Source organism: Schistocerca piceifrons, chromosome X, assembly GCF_021461385.2.
Source record: "Schistocerca piceifrons isolate TAMUIC-IGC-003096 chromosome X, iqSchPice1.1, whole genome shotgun sequence".
Classification (NCBI taxonomy): domain Eukaryota; kingdom Metazoa; phylum Arthropoda; class Insecta; order Orthoptera; family Acrididae; genus Schistocerca; species Schistocerca piceifrons.
Window position 1 is genome coordinate 728,566,673 of NC_060149.1, and position 20,202 is coordinate 728,586,874.

Below are 20,202 nucleotides of genomic sequence, written 5' to 3' on the forward strand. Positions count from 1 at the left end.
ACAGAAAGAAGTCACAGGGGTTCATGTCTGGCGAATAGGGAGGCCAATCCACGCCGCCTCCTGTATGTTTCGGATAGCCCAAAGCAATCACACGATCATCGAAATATTCATTCAGGAAATTAAAGACGTCGGCCGTGCGACGTGGCCGGGCACCATCTTGCATAAACCACGAGGTGTTCGCAGTGTCGTCTAAGGCAGTTTGTACCGCCACAAATTCACGAAGAATGTCCAGATAGCGTGATGCAGTAATCGTTTCGGATCTGAAAAATGGGCCAATGATTCCTTTGGAAGAAATGGCGGCCCAGACCAGGACTTTTTGAGGATGCAGGGACGATGGGACTGCAACATGGGGCTTTTCGGTTCCCCATATGCGCCAGTTCTGTTTATTGACGAAGCCGTCCAGGTAAAAATAAGCTTCGTCAGTAAACCAAATGCTGCCCACATGCATATCGCCGTCATCAATCCTGTGCACTATATCGTTAGGGAATGTCTCTCGTGCAGCAATGGTAGTGGCGCTGAGGGGTTGCCGCATTTGAATTTTGTATGGATAGAGGTGTAAACTCTGGCGCATGAGACGATACGTGGACGTTGGCGTCATTTGGACCGCAGCTGCAACACGGCGAACGGAAACCCGAGGCCGCTGTTGGATCACCTGCTGCACTAGCTGCGCGTTGCCCTCTGTGGTTGCCGTACGCGGTCGCTCTACCTTTCCAGCACGTTCATCCGTCACGTTCCCAGTCCGTTGAAATTTTTCAAACAGATCCTTTATTGTATCGCTTTTCGGTCCTTTGGTTACATTAAACCTCCGTTGAAAACTTCGTCTTGTTGCAACAACACTGTGTTCTAGGCGGTGGAATTCCAACACCAGAAAAATCCTCTGTTCTAAGGAATAAACCATGTTGTCTACAGCACACTTGCACGTTGTGAACAGCACACGCTTACAGCAGAAAGACGACATACAGAATGGCGCACCCACAGACTGCGTTGTCTTCTATATCTTTCACATCACTTGCAGCGCCATCTGTTGTTGAAAATTGTAACCACTGTAATTTCGAAAGTTTGTCCGCCTGAAAATGTACTGTTATCCCAAGCATATTGCAACAAACGGTGTATTTCTATCGCTGCTCGTTTAGTTTTTATTGTCGTTTCAAATATACCGGCCATTTTTGAAACACCCTGTAGTAACCAACGTCGCGTCAAATCATCAAGCGTGCGGCTTGTCCACAATGCCACTTAACATTGTAAGCTTACAGACTGCCTTCTGCCGCTAGTTTTTAACACTACTCAGCACACAGGATTATCAGCACTAGCAGATCGTTTACTTTAAAGGTGAAATCGGCATGTGTGGAAATACTGGAGTACCCGATTCACTGCGTTCGGTAAACGTATTCATGGTATGACATCCTACATTTGCATCACTGTACAAATATTTGAGGAAGAAAATCATAGGATTTTCCAAATTTTATTGAGACGAATAAATCATAAAGTCTTACTCATAGAAAATTTATTTAATGCTTGAAGTAACAAAATTACAGTGAGGTACACTTTTTGTCAACAAGAATTAGTTTCATAAATTGGAATTCTTTTAGTAAAAACTTGAAAAATATGTTATCTGCTGTTAGCTGCGTGGAGGTGAAGTATGCCGAACATTCATGCTTCCTTGTAGATCAACAGCCAGGTATTTGTCCGTCCCATCAACCATTCTAGCGGAACCATCCTCGGGAACACTGCCTTCTCTGACGGCATGAGCAATAGGCCTGATCTCCTGCGAACCAGATGAAGACTGCGCCGAACGTATGACAGTACTCGCAAAGAGGCCCTCATCCTGGTGTTCATACACGCCGCCGGCATATTCTTCTCCGTAACAGAGCTCCTGCAACTTCGCTATCGGAAAAACCCTGGCGTACTCGAGGCAGAAAATAATGATAGACAGAGCCATGCCCGCGGACAGTACTACGAACACTGGAATTACTTTGTCAAAGCCCACTGTTGTGTAGCTGTTGTCCTCGAAATGCACGACCTTCGGCCATATTTCGGTTTCAGTTCTTCTCAAGATCCCAATTTCCTTATACTTCTGCAACCTGAAACATTCAAAACACGGGTTACAAGCAATATTCCAAGTAAGTAACTTTATCAACAATATTTCTATTACCAAGAACGAGGCTACGACTTTTTGTTATTTTTTTACAAATTTCATAAATAGGTGGGCTATAGTACAGGCAAAGATACAATTCATATTCGCAACTCTTCGTCTACTTAGAGAGTAGTATCTGTGACGAAACTTCAATAGAAGAGTGTCATTTCTATTCTTTCAGAAGCACCAAATTATTTTTTTTAAAGGAGAGGAAATATAAAATATGGCAATATAACTGTTCTGCACGTATGGCACTTACAAAACAAATGAAATATTATAAACTATATATTAGAAAAGAGGGCGCACTAGTAAGACCAGTTTAGTCCAGAAGCGGATGAAGCCAGTGCATTAGAATTTGCTGATATATCCTCGAAACTTTATTGGATGAGGTAATCAAGGGAGGAATATACGTTGTGGGTTGTTTTGACCTCACCACATTTGCTTATATCAGACGATACTACGCATTCCTATTTTAGAAAATTTGATATCGATCCTGTTATTTCTGTATGCAATCTATTAAGGGACTTCCAGAAGCATTCCACAAACAGGGAGAGATGCTTATTATTACGAACTCGTTTACCACGAATCTGTATCTGATACGCTTACTGTTCGCCAATCTCTTTTGATTCACATTTCTCCATATTTTTTCTAGTAGAGTAACCGGTCCGACAACTCCTCTCTTATTTAGTTTCACTTCGACTGTTGCGCAGTTTTGCAGCTCTACATCACAATGAGCATTTCATGACGTCAGTCCTGTGGATTTAGTATATGTGAAAGACCATTTAATCATTGTAGGAACCCCCCCTGTAGAGTCTAACTTCTGACCGAAGTGAAAATCTGAAGACTGGCAGAAGGCATGCATTATACAAGGGTGAGTCAAATAAAAACCTTAAATTTGTAATTACAAATCGAAATTTCGAGTCGTTATTCTGTAAGTTAGTAAGCATGCTACAAACAGCGTGCGGAATGGCATGTAGGTGGCAGCATAGTGCAGATGCACACATACCGTCGCAGTATCAGTATAAAGATGGCCGCCCCACTTGCGACTAGCACTAGGGAAGAATAGCGTTCTGTTATTCGGTTTTCGCGTAGTGAAGGTGTGAAACCTATTGAAATTCATCGACGAATGAAGGTTCAGTACGGTGACGCATGTTTGTCACAACAGCAAGTCTACGAATGAAGTAGGAAGTTCGCAAATGGTGTGACTTCAGTGGAAGATGCTCCTCGTCCAGGTCAGGCACAACGAGTTATGACCTCACAGAACATTGCAGCAGTTGAAGCCATAGTGAGGGAAAACCGCCGAGCGACACTGAATGACATTGCAGCATGTTTACAGATTAGTCATGGATCAGCACACCACATTGTCCATGATGTGCTCCAGTTTCATAAAGTGTCTGAAAGATAGCTGCCACGGCAGCTGACTCCTGAAATGAGAGAACTACGTGTTGATGCTTGTGAAGAACTACTTCGGCGCTTTGAACGAGAAGGTGATGGCTTCCTTGCTAGAATCGTTACTGGGGACGAAACCTGGGTTCACTTCCACCAACCGGAAACGAAGAGAGCGAGCAAGGAATGGCGCCATTCCTTATCACCAAGTGATTTCCATATGTTTGGACCACTCAAAGACGCAATGGGAGAAAAGAAGTTCCGTTCTGATGAAGAGGTACGCCACGCGGTGCATGAGTGGTTGCGCGGACTACCAAAAGAAATTTTTCTAAAGGAATTTATGCACTTTTTAAGCGCTGGAAGACTTGCATTGAGCGTGGGGGAGATTATGGTGAAAAGTGATACAGCTTTGTACCACTTCTGCACAATAAATAATATTTAAAAAAATATTTAAGGTTTTCATTTGAACCACATTCGTACTTGCTGGCTGCAGCGTGATCATATTCTTGACCAGTACTCTTCATGCTTTCTTTGGACGCAATTAAGGATAACACTAGACGATATGTTGTCCTAAAGGAGTTACAAAAATATCTTCACTGCTGGATGATACAAAAATAGCAGGAAACTTTTGCCAGTAGAACTTCAGTTTTCATAGGACTGCATCGAAACACATGGGATTTACTTTAATTACGACGTGACTTAGATGCGATTTTCGAAATGCTGCACGTAGTTAATTGAACATCTTTTCTTATTGTCGCTGTTCGTTACGTATATGACTGCGAGAGTTGAATAGGGAGACTTTACTCAGAGTGGAGTTAATTTCTGTTGTAGTGTATTCTGAACTTCAGCTTCCTGCGTTTCATATTTTTGCTACAGTTAAAAGTAGTATTAACGGATGACATACCTTTACAATCAGAATGCGAAAATGGAGTTTTTCACTCCTGTCTTTCAATGTAGGTTACGGAAACTAAAGAGCCTTACTCATCATTGAAGGATAAGGCGAAAAAACTGGAAACAAGGTTACTTGCAAGCAAAGAAATGAGAGGTTCGAAACGCTGAACTCTTACACGAGCCCGGCACGCAGGCAGCAGCTTCTGCACTTCAGAAAGGGCTGTGAGTAAAATTTCTAGACGAGCTGTCAGCTCATACGGGACTACGTAGCGAGCTTTCAGGATCGTCAGCACAAGGAATCCTTACAAAATTCAGGACGTGAAGGAACTACAAAACATATTCGACTACAATAATTTGTAAGTAAGGTTTTCCGACAAATAAATAGTATGGACAGATGAGGCGTATTTTCACTTGGCGAACCTGTAAACGCAGACACCTGCCGCAACTATGCGACCGCGAACTCATACACGAGTTTGAAAATTCTTTTATCAGTCCGTGCTGACACTTTCTTACGAGTTAATTGTCTTTTGTTGTCGGGCCACAACACTAGCGAACGGTACGGAAGGTCATTTCAAATTTTGGAAAGTTATTTTTAATAAATATTCCAAATAGCACGACCATTAGAAAGAATGCATTTCAGTACAGTTTATATTTAATTAAGCTTGTCGAGCATTATAGTGATATATGTACACTGACGAGCCAAAACATTATGACCACCACTTTATTAGCGTGTTGTTCCACTTTTCAAACACACGACAGCAGGGATTCTGCTTGGCGTGGGTTCTAAAAGTCCTTGACACGATTCAAGAAGTATGAGGCACCAGATGTCTATGCACAGGTCAAGCAATCCCTGCAAATTACAGGATGGTGGTTTACGGGCACGCAGCTGGTGCCCGATGTGTGTTCCAATGACGTACCCAAGATCTGAACTAGGAGGGGGTAGGGGGGCGGCGGCAGGTCATACTAGTCTCAGGAAACAAGGACTCGAGACAACATACAGCACTTCTTATTAAATAAAACAGTAAACCAGTGAAAAACTGCTTTTAATAAACATTTTAAATACAAGAATGCACTTGTACAATCAGAGAAAACGTGCAGCATTTCTTATTAAATAAAACAGTAAACTAGTGAAAAACTGCGAATATCTTCTGGATATCTTCTGGGGGGGGGGGGGGGGGAGGAGGGCGGCAGCTCCCCCCCCCCCCCCCTGCCCCATGCTGGGTACGCCCATGAGTACAGATCAGGCACATTTGCTGTCCAAGATATCGATGTGAATTCACTGTAATGACCCTCAAACCACTGTAGCATAATTCTAACCTTGAAATATGGACATTTATCCTGTTGGAAGGTGTCATCGCCATAGTGGGAGACTTCAACCAGGAAGCGATGCACGATTCCGCAATAATATTCACGTAGTTCACTACTGTCGTGATGCCTTCGATTACCACCACAGATCCCATGGAAGCCCAACTCAGTTTATCCTACAGCATAATTCTGCCCTCACCGCCCTGCATCTGTGTCCCAATGCACGATTCGTGCAGCCATTCGCCTGTATGACGGCATGTAAGGACCCAACCATAGACCTGGTGTAACAAGAAATGCGAATCACTCGACGGGCGACACGTTTCTGTTGATCCATGGTGAAAAGTCAGTGCCCACTGCTGCCATAACCTACCATGTCGTTGGGTCAATACAGCGACACGTCGGGTCGTGTGATGTGCAGCTCCATGTTCAACAGTGGCCTTTGAAACGTGTGCTCTGCTGACAGATCTGCCACAGATCGCTGCCTATCCTGGATTACACAGCGGGAGAATCCTCAGACCACGACGTTTTGTGACGAGACGTGGACGTCCAATACCATACGGCCTACGCGTTTTCCACCATCCTTGAACCATTTTCCATAGGTGATCACGATAGTAGTACGCCAACAGGCGACCAGCTTCGCCATTTCAGAGATTCTCTTTACCAGCCGCAGTCCCACAACAATGTGCCCTTTGTCAAAACCTCTTGCGTCAGTGGATTCCCTCATTTGCCGGCCGAAGTGGCCGAGCGGTTCTAGGCGCTACAGCTGGAACCGCGCGACCGCTACGGTCGCAAGTTCGAATCCTGCCTCGCGCATGGATGTGCGTAATGTCCTTAGGTTAGTTAGGTTTAAGTAGTTCTAAGTTCTAGGGGACTGATGACCTCAGAAGTTAAGTTCCATAGTGCTCAGAGCCATTTGAACCATTTCCGCATTTGCGGACCGTGTCGACACTGTCTGCCCATTCGTCTCTCTTCCGCTTACATTCTTTCCTTACTGTGTTACGCGCCCGCTATACCACAAGGATGCATTCAACTTCGCGGTGGGCAGTAGTCATAATGTTTTGGCTCGTAAGTATGTTACTTCACAAATCGTCCCTCTGGAGAGGCAAAGCGATACAGCGAGAGGTTAAATTGCTACAAGTTATTTTTTTAATGTATAATGGTGTCACACGAGTATTCACAAAAAATTAAAATCTTAGGTTTCGTAGTCGTAGTAGCAGTTATGCTAAATTATTTACAGGTCGTCAAACTGGCACACTGAGAGTGAGTCGATTTCTTGCAGTTCACCCGATTCTCCGTTTGGTCATCTCTTATTAATTTCGGCCAGTGTTTAAGTTTCCTTCATCTTCGAAACTAAAATCTGACTGACAGTCGTCTCGTTAGTTTGCAGGATGCAGAAGCATGCATTTTCGTCTTACTTGCTAATGTGCAACATACTTTAATATATTTTTCGTTAATGTCACATTCATATTGTTGTGCTTCTATCTCTGCTTTTCTTTTTTTTTTTAGATCCAGTCAATACTGCGCATTTTTCTTCAGTAGATTGCTTTCGCCGATCTTTGAGAGCGGTAAGCCCATCGTCTTGCGATCTGTAGCGTGTTTCTTCAGTCCCTGATTAAATGGCGTTTATGTAGTTTTGTTAAGCCCCATATTCCTCTATATCAACACTGCTAACCTCTTCATCTCTTTACACTCTACCGCTGTACTTCAGTTCACACGAGATAAATTCTTCGTCTTCAAAGACCTTTCTGTTGAATGTCAAAATCGGCGTCGATCGAAAGCCAATATTGTATTTCTTTGGCGTAGTAGCATGCTGAAATGTTTAGTTTATCAGTACTGGGGTATTTGAAATTACTATTGAAGGACCTGCATAATCTTTTATCTGAATTTTTCCAGCTGCATAATAGAATATTTAAATGAGTCGTGCACAGTTCTATAGTAGCTGAAGCTTATGGGAATTGTTAAGTTTTAAGCGTAGTAACAGCACGCCATTACCATTTGAAGTCTCATATGGGAAGCATGTTGTCTCCTGCGAAGATCATGCGCGAATTACAAAGTGTCAAGTGGTTCAGGAACATTGAAAATTCGCTGTTCGTTACCCACCCGCTATGATTAGCCAACGCATCCAGGAAAGTCATCGTCAGTGAAGTTGTGGTTAAAGGTATCATGAAAATGGACTCCCATTGCTACCAATATTAACAGCGGAAGCAACTGTTTCTTAAGTCCCTTTGGGGAATTGGGAGTCCCAACTTGATACAGAATTCATGGCCATGATTTTACTAAGCCGTTGCAAAAACGTGAAGCTACTTTCATCGACGCCCATTCTTCTTGACAGATAATGTTGTGTTTTTGAACACAGTAAGGAATCACAAAAATTTTATCGACATCTTGCATGTTAAAGTTTTTCGGCCTTCCCATGTTGGTTGACTCTGGAGTATGTATGACAAGTGAATGATTTCTCTTTATAATAGTTATGAGCCAGTCCTTTGAAGGTCCTTAAAAAACAGCCTTCGATAATTACCGATGCGAGATACAAACGTCAATAAAAATTTTGCATCACCTCGATATGTCATGCAGGTGATCTGCTATAGCCACTGTCCCTGTACCGATCGGAAGGTCACCCCCTAACGTTGTTTGAAAGCCTACACGCAGTTAACATGAGCGCTACTTACTAGTAGAATGCCGCTCTCGAATGGATTGCAGAATTTGAATTGAAAATAAATTATCAACAGAGACGCATTAAAAACGTCTGTTAATCAGCACAGTGAACATCCATCATGCCACGAAGGACCATCGCGATCAAGACTTGGGTCAACATCATCACGTTATGAGCAGATGGTTTGTCAACCACGGATGTTGCTCGACGTGCGCAGTCGGGTCGAAACGATGTGTTGTGGACGTGGAATCAGCTCTAGCTGACATTCAGTACTGACAAGGGGAGGCCGCCAATTGTGAAATTCAGATTCGATTCACACTGCGCATAATAAAAGCTCATGGCCAGAGGTGTAATGTGGCAAAGCACCAAGATGCACTTCTCAGCCGTTGTCGAGAAAATCGACAGTTAAAAGAAACCGTTGCGGTGAAATACTCTCTACGATTAATAATTTTCTACAGCGTCGTGGCGCAGCGGTAAGCGCTTGGGTTCGTAATCCTAAGGTCGCCGGATCGAATCTCGCGCCATGCAACCTTTTTTTTAGTATTTGTTTTCTTAATTCAAATATATATATATATATATATATATATATATATATATATATATAATTTATTTATTTATTTATTTGAATTACAAAAACTAATACTAAAAAAACTGCATGGCGCGAGATTCGATCCAGTGTCCTTCGGATTACGAACCCAAGGGCTTACCGCTGCGCCACGAGGCTGCAGAAAATTATTAATCGTAGAGAGTAAATCACCGCAACGGTTTCTTTTAACTGTAGATTTTCTCGACAACGGCTGAGAAGTGCATCTTGGTGCTTTGCCACATTACACCTCTGGCCATGAGCTTTTATTATGCGCAGTGTGAATCGAATCTGAATTTCACAATTGGCGGCCTCCCCTTGTGAGTACTCAAACCGCACAGGCCGTCCACGTTCGACAGGTACACAGGATGATCGTTAGCTTCGACTTTGAGTCAAAGGCACTGTGTGCTTGGTGGTCCAGAACTGAATCCTTCGTTCGACGAGGCCGCAGGACGTCATGTGTCGCATCAAACTGTTTGGGGCCGACTGATTCGTGCGAATCTTCATTCCCGACTATTACGGATACCACTACATCGTTCACCACAGGGTTGTCTTACACTAAACTTGCATTCTGGTATCTTAACAGAAGGTTTCTAAATTACTGACTTCGCGAAACTTAAGTGTAAGACCCTTTCATACTGACCCCATAGCATCCCTGCCACAATCCATCCCCCCCTCCCCCCCCTTTTCCCTTTGCCCGCTGTCAATCCTCCCTCAGTTTATTTTATAATTTCACTATTTTATACCGTTCGCACTTCACATACACATTATTCTACACTATTAGTGTTTCAACGAGAAGTTTCACATAATTATACATTCTATAATTTTAATGCGACCTCATGACATCCCCACCACTGCCTCCTGCTTTCTTTCCCCTCCTCCAATCAGTCTCACTTCATTTCCCCTCCCGCCTCCGACCTCCAACATCTACGTATTTAAGAAATTGACCGGAGCTGTAAAATACTATACTCTTATATGTTGTTTCTAAGTAGACAAGACGGGCTGCTGATGCAATTACGTTGGTAAATTCTAAATTTTTGTACAATTCTTTTCTGTCTACTATCGTAAAATATTAGTTGGTAAATATGTAGTTTTACTTCTGAAGAGAATTCAGAGTGATCGAAACATGTAATTGAATTAAAAAAAGTTTGCAACTGAGAATGAACAATAAAAGGGAATTATTTAAAATATCTAGTAGGCTAAATGTATAATTCTGTCTTGAAATGTTGGAAATTTTTGGTAAGTTCTATGGGACCAAACTTCTGAGGTCATCGATCCCTAGGCTTACACACTACTTAATCTAACTTAAACTAACCTTACGCTAAGGACAACACACACGCCGGCCGGTGTGGCCGAGCGGTTCTAGGCACTTCAGTCTGGAACCGCGCGAGCGCAACGGTCGCAGGTTCGAATCCTGCCTCGGGCATGGATGTGTATGATGTCCTTAGGTTAGTTAGGTTTAAGTAGTTCTAAGTTCTAGGGGACTGATGACCTCAGATGTTAAGCCCCCATAGTTAAAAACGCACACACACACACACGCCCACGCCCATGCCCATGCCCATGCCCATGCCCATGCCCATGCCCAAGGAAGGACTCGAACCTCCAACAGGAGGAGCCGCGCGAACCGTGGCAATGCGCCTTTTTTCTTTTTTCTTCCATTTTGTTCGGTACTGTTCGTTTGCGTTTTGGCCTGGGCGGACGTCAGATAACATCCGTTTAAGTTGATCGTTGATACCTTTACTCAGTTTTTTTAATTACAGAGGGCAAATAGCCCCGTGACCGAGCACGCTGAGCTATCCTACCGGCAAAATGATGATGGATACAGAACACAGAGTCCCCTGCCGCGAATCGAACCCGGGCCCCCCGCGTAGACCGCACGACTACTCCGCGCGGCATGCGTTAAGTGTTACGGGCAGGGGAAAGCAGACTAAATAGGTGTTTCTTATCTTTCATCACAAGTTTTTGATTCAGTATGATATAGGTTTCTAAATAAAGTAATTTTCTATGGGATGTCTAGCAAGGTTTGAGACTGGATTTGAAAGAAGCATCGAAGAACACTTCAGCGACATATCATGTATTAGACTTGTGCAAGTAGTATCAAGGTAACAGCACCGCAAACCGCTATCCCGCCACCAGAAGGAGGGGTTCCACAAACGCCTGCCCTACTATACCAAATGTAAGCAAACTCGTAACTCAAGTATGTTTATTGTGTTCACCTGTGCGCTTGAAGCCCACCAGTCTGTGTTCTGGTGTTGTTGCACTCAGATAACTTTCTCGTAAAGCTACTGAGATATTCGAAATGTATAAGACAGTCGAAAATGTGAACATTGTTTATGGCGAACTATTGGAGCAGTGGTGCAGTAGTATCTTGAAAAGTATCCAGATCGTGCCAAACACTCACGATCTGTCTTTGCAGACACTACAAACAAAAAGTATAGAGGCTGGAAGTGTTGAGAATAAAATACGCAAAGGAATAGGAAGAGCAAATGATGAAAAGAACATGAAACTAACATTTTAGTAGCAATAACACACAATGTAAATGTCACTAAGAAGCATCTCGGTAGCGCGAGAGGGATCAACGAAACGAGTGTCCCGTAAACACTACATTCCATCGCATTTCATCCTCTTCATATTCCGCTGCATCTACTGCTTCACGGCAGTGACTTCTAAAATTGGTTACAGTTCTCCGACCGTTATCCGCAAAAAGTGCAAAAGTGATGAAGCATATCTATGCAAAAAAAAAAATCGAAAGATGCGTCGTTTACATGCCTTCGGCCAGTCAATCTTCGTAATATTTATTAATCTTCAATTGCAAATCCACGCTGACTCAAAGAAGTGGATAAAAACAACGCTCTTGGTGCACCGACGTGTTTTTCAAGACGAACGTCATTAGTCCCTGTTTTATTGATGGTAATCAAAATACACTCGTGTATCTAGAGTTCTTAATATATGCTGCTGTCGCTGTTCTTGGAAGACATTGCACTGGACATAAGACAATCTCAGGGTGCGCCCAACATGATGGATGTCTCTCTCATTCCGCATATGTAATAACAGACCCTCTTAAGGGAACATTTGAAGAGCAAAATAGTCTGCACACTCACCAAACGTAACACTTCTATACTTCAATCTGTGGCTAAAACCCAAGCAAGAGGTCTGTTAGGAAACACCGACGACTCCTGAAGTCATGAAATGCCTAGATGAAATTCAACGTTCAGTATTGTTTCTCCGGAATGACTTTATAACCTGTATCTGTGCTCAAGGTCTACGACAGCCGTGATAATAAACACACGAACCGTTCCCGAGTTTAATGTTTGCTTACATTTGGTAAAACAGGGCAGGCGTTTGTGGAGCCTCTTTTGATGGCTGGACAGTGGTTTCCGACGCTGTTATTTTGATACTGTGTGATTAAATTCCATACACGTTACGTCACTGAAGTTCTGTTAGAAAAGAAAAGTATATAGTTCCACTAGAAAATAACAAAGTCGGTGTCGTTATTCGGCGACTGTAAACGATAAAAATAACTTGCGAACGTCAGGAATTCAACATATTGTCCGCTATAACTTGGCAAAACTCGCACCTGATACATTTATCCATTATGTACACATTTGGGGTAGACTCTCTTAACTAGCTCCTCCTGTATATTACTCTCTACTGTCATGTTGGTCGGTAGCATTAGCAATATATTCTGCTCAAAAAAAGTTGTGCACCACACTCGCAACTTCCATAGCTCGTGTTTGTCTCGTAGGAAACCTCTTTCTCACTACTTCTTACGCTACAGAAAATTTCCACCTGTGCAATGGAAGTAAAAATAAACCTGCAGTCTCAACTTAGTTGAGCAGAGCACACACTCTTGAATCGTGAACGGTACAGTACGGTTTCTGTACACTGTTCAGTCTGCCAACGAGCCGCGAAGGCACATTCCAAGCTTAAACAAGAGAAGGTTGTCAGTACGGGATGTTGCAGGCAGAACTGGCGTATATAACAATGACGTCATTCGAATGTTGGAATAAAGTATCCCCACACATGTTAATATGGACTGGGTCCACCCCTCGCGTTAATGACACCATGAAGTCTGCTGGGTACAATTTCAATGAGGTGCCTGAATGTTTCTGGAGGAATGGCGGTCCACTCTTCCTCAAGAACCGAAACCAGTGAAGGCAGTGATTAGGACGTTGCAGTCTGGAGAGAGGCTGAGGTTGTAATTCATCCCAAAGGTGTTCCATTGAGTTCGGGTCGGGACTCTGGGCTGGCCAGTCCATTTCAGGAATGTCATTTTCCACAAACCATTACCTCACGTATGACAGGGTGCATTGTCAAGCTGATACAATCATCGTTTGCGAACTATTACTCTACTCTACGCCGTACATAATGTTGCAGAATGCCTTGATATCCTTCCGCAACAAGCGTTTCTTTAAACACACTGAGGGGACCACACCTCATCGTCGAGAAATACCCCCATACCGTACACCACCTCCTCTATACTTCACTATTGGCACGGCGCATGTGGGCAGGTGACTTTCTTCAGGCATTCGCTAAACCCAAACTCTTCCGTCGGAATGCCACAGGATATACCGTGATTCGTCACTTCAAATGACTAGTTTTCAGTCATCCACTGCCCACTGGCGTCACTCATACCTCCTTAAGGGTCGCTTAGCAGTGGCTATAGAAACGTGTGTGTTGTGAAGAGTTTTCGAGTATTGTACCCTATTCGTTGTATCTTCCTGTACAGTCATTTTGCTAGCTGGACTGCTGGTGGCTCTTTTGAACTCACGAATGACTCCTTCTGCTGATTTTATGTGACTTTTTCCATTCAGCCACGGCAATGCTCGATAGGCCTTCATCGTCAGTACATGAGGTCTGACCAATATTGGTTTAATAGCGGTCGTTCCTTTGCGTTTCCATGTTACAACCTCATCACTAAAAGTCCACTTAGGCAGCTTTGGAAGAGCTGAAATGCCCTCGGTGTGTTTGTTCCTCAGGTGACATCCAGTGACTAGCCCACGTTCGAAGTCACTGAGCGACCCACTCTAGTGTTACTACCGCTCAACTGACAACACAATAGCCACTACTCTTTTTATACTGGCGGGTCCCCTGTCGTGACATTTAGTATTCAATTCAGCATTACCTAGGAGTGATCGGATACTTTTTATCAGATAGCGTACTCCCCACGAATAATTAACCTTGCCGTGTTGGGGTGACATGCGTGCCTGTACGACACAGATAGCAGCACCCTAGGTGCGACAACTACTGATAAGTATCTCTTGAGAGGCCAGAAAAATGTGTGGTTCCTGAAGAAGGGCAGCAGCCTTTGCAGTAGTTTCAGTGGGAACAGTCTCTATGACTGTCTGATCTACCCCTGTAACATCAGCCAACATTGCCTTGATGTGGTGGTACTGTGAACGGCTGAAAACAAGAGGAAACTACAGCAGTTGTTTTTCCCGAGGGCATGCATCGCTATTTTACAGTTAAACGATGATGGCATCCTCTTGGGTAAAATGTCCGGAGGTAAAATACATTGTTCAAAAGAATTAGGGGAGCACGTGCGTCAGCCGGCCGGTGTGGCCGAGCGGTTCTAGGCGCTCCAGTCTGGAACCACGCGACCGCTACGGTCACAGTTTCGAATCCTGCCTCGGGCGTGGATGTGTTTGATGTCATTATGTTAGTTTTAAGTAGTTCTAAGTTCTAGGGGACTGATGACCTCAGATATTAAGTCTCATAGTGTTCAGAACCATTTGAACCATTTTTTTTATATACGCTTACTGAAGCTCCCAAATTTCAATGAAAATCATCTAGGATGACTGAATGAACGATTGATCCCACGTTGTTTTCGACACCTGTCGGACATTTCATTTCTTTTTATGTAAAAAATCGAGGCTATAATGATTTTTTGTTGTCTACTTAATTTGTGGAAGACAGAGACATAGTTTGGTGACATACCCAATCATGAATTATTGCTCAGTGGAGTATGGCAGACGCCCAAAGTCATGTTCCCATAACTCTTCTGAGCAGCGTAGTTTCCCAATCGGATCTCCATGCGAGGACTACTCAGGAGGATGTGTTCATCAGGAAAAAATTAAATCACGTTCTACGGACTGGAGCGAGAAATGTTGGATTCTCTAAGAGGGCAGATATGTTGGAAAATTTAGAAAGGGGAAACGTATAGGTTAAAGTTAGATGCAGTGGGAATCAGTGAAGCTCCATGGTAGGAGAAACAGGACTTCTGGTCTGATAAGTAAATACAGATTCAGACAGGATAATGCAGGAGTAGCTCTAGTAATGGATAAGAAAATAGGAATGCGGGTAAGCAACGGTGAGCAGCACAGTGGACGTTATCATATCCAAGATACAAAGGAAGCCAACACACACCGCAGTAGTACAAGATTATATAACAACTAGCGCCTCATATAATGAGAGACTGAAAGAATGTCTGATGAGATAAAAGAAATTATTCAGATAGTCAAGGAGAGGAAAATTTAATTGTGATGGTGAACTGGAATTCGATAGCAGGAAGAGAGAGAGAAGGAAAAGTAGTAGGAGTATAAGGACTGGAGAACAAGAACGGAAGAAGAAGTCGTCTGGTAAAATTTTGCACAGTTCATAATTTAATCGTCGCCAGCATTTGGTTAAGAATTATGGAAAAAGATTGTATAAGTGGTTGAGACCTGGAGACAACGGCAGGTTTCAGACTTATTGTATGAAGGTAAGAGAGAGAGATTTTTGATCCAGATTTTAAGCTGTAAGGTATTTCCAGGGGCAGATATGGACTCTGACCACAATTTATTGGTTAAAAACTGTAGATTAAAACTGAATAAATTTCAAAAGGTAGGAAATTAAGGAGGTAGGAAATGGATAAGATAAAAGAACCACAAGTTGTTGAGAGTTTCAGAGGGAGCATTATGCAGCGATTCACTGAAACAGGGAAAATGAATTCAGAAGAAGACAAATGGGTAACTTTGAGAGATGAAATGATAAAGGCAGCAGAGGATGAACTAGGTAAAAAGACAACGCCTAGTAGAAATCCTTGGATATCACACGAGATACTGAATATGATTGATTGAAGAATAATATATAAGAATGCAGCAAATGAATCAGCGAAAGGGCATACAAACGTCTAAGAAATGAGTGACAGGAAGTGCAAAATGGCTAAGCAGGAATGGTTTGTCCACAAATGTAAGGATTTAGAAGCACATTTCACTGGGGGAAAGTTAGATGCCGCCTAGGGAAATAGCTGTATGAATATGAAGGGATCAGATGGAAAACCAGTACTAAGCAAAGAAGGGGAAAGCAGTAAGATGGAAGGAGTGTATAGAGGGTCTATACAAGGGAGAGGAACATGATTGCAGCATTACATAAATCGAAGGAGACGGGAGATGCGAGAAGATGTTGACAAAACGCTGAGAGATCTAAGTCGAAGTAGATACCTAGGAATTACAATAACGAACAATTTAAATTGAAAAGAACACACAGAAAATGTTGTGGGGAAGGCAAACCAAAGACTGCGTTTTATTGACAGAACACTTAAAAAATGTAACAGATCTACTAGAGACTGCCTATACTCCGCTTGTCCGTCCTCTTCTGGAGTACTGCTGCGCGGTCTGAGATCCTTAGCAGATAGGATTAACGGATTACATCGAGAAAGTTCAAAGAACAGCACATTTTTTACTGTCGTGAAATAGGAGACAGAGTGTCACTGACATGATACAGAATTTGGGATGGACACCATTAAAACAAAGGCGTTTTTCGTTGCGACAGAATCTTCGCAAGAAATTTCAGTCACAAACTTTCTCCTCTGAATGTGAAGATATTTTGTTGATGCCAAACTACGTAGGGAGAAACGATTGTCATAATATAATAAGAGAAATCAGAGCTTGCATGGAAAGATATAGGTGTTCGTTTCTTCCGCGCGGTGTTCGAGATTGGAATAATGGGGAATTATTATGAAGGCGGTTCGATGAACCCTCTGCCAGACACTTAACTGTGATTTGCAGAATATCGATGTAGATGTATAAACAAGGCTCACAGAGTAGACGACATTCCCTCAGAACTACTGATAGCCTTGGGAGAGCCAGCCGTGACAAAAGTCTTCCATCTAGTCTTCAAGATGCACGAGACTGGCGAAATATTCTCAGACTTCAAGAAGAATGAAATAACACTGACAGGCGTGAATATTACTGAACTACCAGTGCAATAAGTCACGTGTGCAAAATATAGCCACGAATTATTTACAGAACAATGCAAAAACTGGTAGATGCCTACCGTGGGGAAGATTAGTTCGGATTCCAGAGAAATGTAGGAACACGCGAGGCAATACCAATAGTACGATTGCTCTTAGAACATAGGATAAGAAAGAAAAACCTAAGTTTATAACATTTGTAGACTTAGAGATACCTTTTGACAATGACGACTCGAATACACTGTTTGAAATTCCGAAGGTAGCAATGGTAAAATACAGGTAGCGACAGGTTATTTATAACTTGTTACAGGAAGGAGAAGAAATAAAAACTTTGTGGGTTGCCGATGACATTGTAATTCTGTCAGAAACAGCAAACGACTTGAAAAAGCTGTTGAACGAAATGAACTGTCGTGAAAGGACGATACAAGATGAACATAACCAAAGAAAAACAAAGATAATGGGGTGTAGTCGAATTATATCACGCGATATCGAGAGTGTTAAATTAGGAAGTGAGACACTAAATTTTATCAGGTGAATTTTGCTATCTGGGCGGTAAAATAACTGATAATGGCCGAAATAGAGAGGATATAAAATATGCAGTGAGACAATGGCAAGAAAAGAGTTTCTGAAGAACAGAAATTTGTTAATGTGGAATATAGTGTTAGGAAGTCTTTTTCGAAGGTATTGGTCTGGAGTGTAGCCTAGTATCGAAGTTAAACGTGGACGATAAACAGTGAAGACAAGAAGAGAATAGAAGCTTTTGAAACGTACTGCTACAGAAAAATACTGAACATAAGCTGGATAGATGAGGATGATGATTTATGGCTGAGGGCGCTAAACAGCAAGGTCATCAGCGCCGGTGGATAATCATGCAACTAGTGAGGAGCTACTCCGTGTAATGGGAAAGAAAACAAATTTGTGGCATAACTTGACTAAAAGAAGGGTTCGGTTCATGGGACATATTCTGAAACATCAAGAGATCACCAATTCAGTACTGAAGGGAAGTGTGGGTGCTAAAGATTGTAGAAGGAGACCAAAAGAACGTAGTTTGCAGCAGTTATTCGGAGATGAAGAGGGTTGTACAGGATAGGTTCATATGGCTCTAAGCACTATGGGACTTAACAGCTGAGGTCAGCAGTTCCCTAGAACTTAGAACTACTTAAACCTAACTAACCTAAGGACATCACACACATCCATGCCCGAGGCAGGATTCGAGCCTGTGACCGTAGCAGCAGCGCGGTTCCGGACTGAAGCGCCTAGAACCGCTCGGCCACACCGGCCGGCTGTACAGGATAGAGTAGCATGGAGAGCTGCATCAAACTAGTCTTCGGACTGAAGACAACAACAACAACAAAAGTGTATAACGTGAGACAAAAACCCGTGAAGGTCTGCCTCGTACTGACCGCCGGCTCAACACCGCCAGCTGATGATCGCTACCAACAAATATCAGGTGTACCCCGAGGAAAATGCAACAGATACAGGTTCATCCATTATGGACTACGTTCTGAGGTCAAGGAGGACACCAGTCAAAAAGTTTTCATTTCGTCCACTAAACGTTTTGACGGTTAAACCATCATTATTAGGTAGAAGGTATCTTCTACACAGCTCTTTTTCTACATCTACATCTACATCTTTACTCTGCAATTCACACTTAAGTGCATAGCAGAGGGTTCATCGAACCATTTTCATACTGCTTCTCAACCATTCCACTCTCGAATGGCGCGTGGGAAAAATGAACACTTAAATCTTTCCGTTCGAGCTCTGATTTCTCCTACTTTATTATGATGATCATTTCTCCCTATGTAGGTGGGTGTCAACAAAATATTTACGCATTCTGAAGAGGAAGTTGGTGATTCAAATGTCGTAAATACATCTCACTGCAAAGAAAACCGTCTTTGTTTCAGTGACTGCCACCCCAACTCGCGTATCTTATCAGTGACACTCTCACCCCTATTGTGCGATAACACGAAACGAGCTGCCCTTCCTTGCACTTTTTCGATGTCCTCCGTCAATCCTACCTGGTAAGGATCCCATACCGCGCAGCAATATTCCAGCAGAGGACGGACAAATGGGTTTGTCGCATCTTCTAAGTGTTCTGCCAACAAAGCGCAGTCTTTGTTTCGCCTTCCCCACAATATTATCGATGTGGTCTTTCCAATTTAAGTTGCTCGTAATTGTAGTTCCTAGGTATTTAGTCGAATTGTCAGCCCTTAGATTTGTGCGATTTATCGTTTAGTTACAAGCATCGGCAATTTCTCGCAGTAGCATGTGACGTGTCCATTAGGTCATACTGTGAAGTTAGGACAGTTGGCTAGGAAATAGAACGATTTCTCAGGGAGAGGAGAGCACTATACTCCGTTCATTATAAGAATAAACATGACGTAAACATTACGCCATGTATTCTTCGGCGTTTGCTTGAATATCATTGGATTTCGTGTCACGTGGAGCGGAAGCCAAGCTGTGAGCAGTACAGTCAAGTACGATCATAAGGACACTTTTATGCTGTGTTACACACACATAGGCTGAGCGATAACTTGGGAAAACGGCTTTACCGGCGCATTTGATAGCACTGGCCAGCCAACGGTCTAACTAACCTGCAATGGTGTTAGCAGTTGCAGTTCAGACGTAAAAAGAGACGAGCAAAGAAATAATATAGCTTCGAATGCCATTTAATTTTTAAAAAGAATGAAATAATATTGGGAAAAACTCCAGCACTACCACGCGCTTCTTAGCTAACCAGACGGAATACATAAAATGCACTTATTCTCACCTTACATAGTATTCTAATTACAAACAAGAGCGATGAATATTCCTAACTTATAAAAAGCGTAATTTTTCTGAGCGAGCTACGTGTGATGCAAAAGTGTACTGCAGGGATTTCACCGTACTGCTGAATACTGAAGCCAATGAAGGTGTTAATCACTGTCAGTCGTCAGGTAATCTCTCAGCTCCTTTCTTATCTGAAGTTGAGAAATACGTTTCAGTTTTGGAACTGTCATCTGCTACATTGATAACGAGTCAATCAACAACAGAATCCACGAAGCCAACCAGGCGCCGCATTTTCTCCTTTTATGACG

At 42.8% G+C, this 20,202-nt stretch overlaps 1 protein-coding gene across 1 annotated transcript in view; it reads right to left on the minus strand.

The window, feature by feature from the left end:
- Positions 1–1,618: 1,618 nt before the first annotated feature.
- The window catches only part of LOC124722679 (glutamate receptor ionotropic, kainate 5-like), a 229,794-nt gene continuing 211,210 nt past the window's right edge, over positions 1,619–20,202 (minus strand). Inside the window, exon 10 of the mRNA XM_047247822.1 lies at positions 1,619–2,081. Coding sequence (XP_047103778.1) covers positions 1,619–2,081 — 463 coding nt within the window. The remainder of the gene's footprint in view (positions 2,082–20,202) is intronic.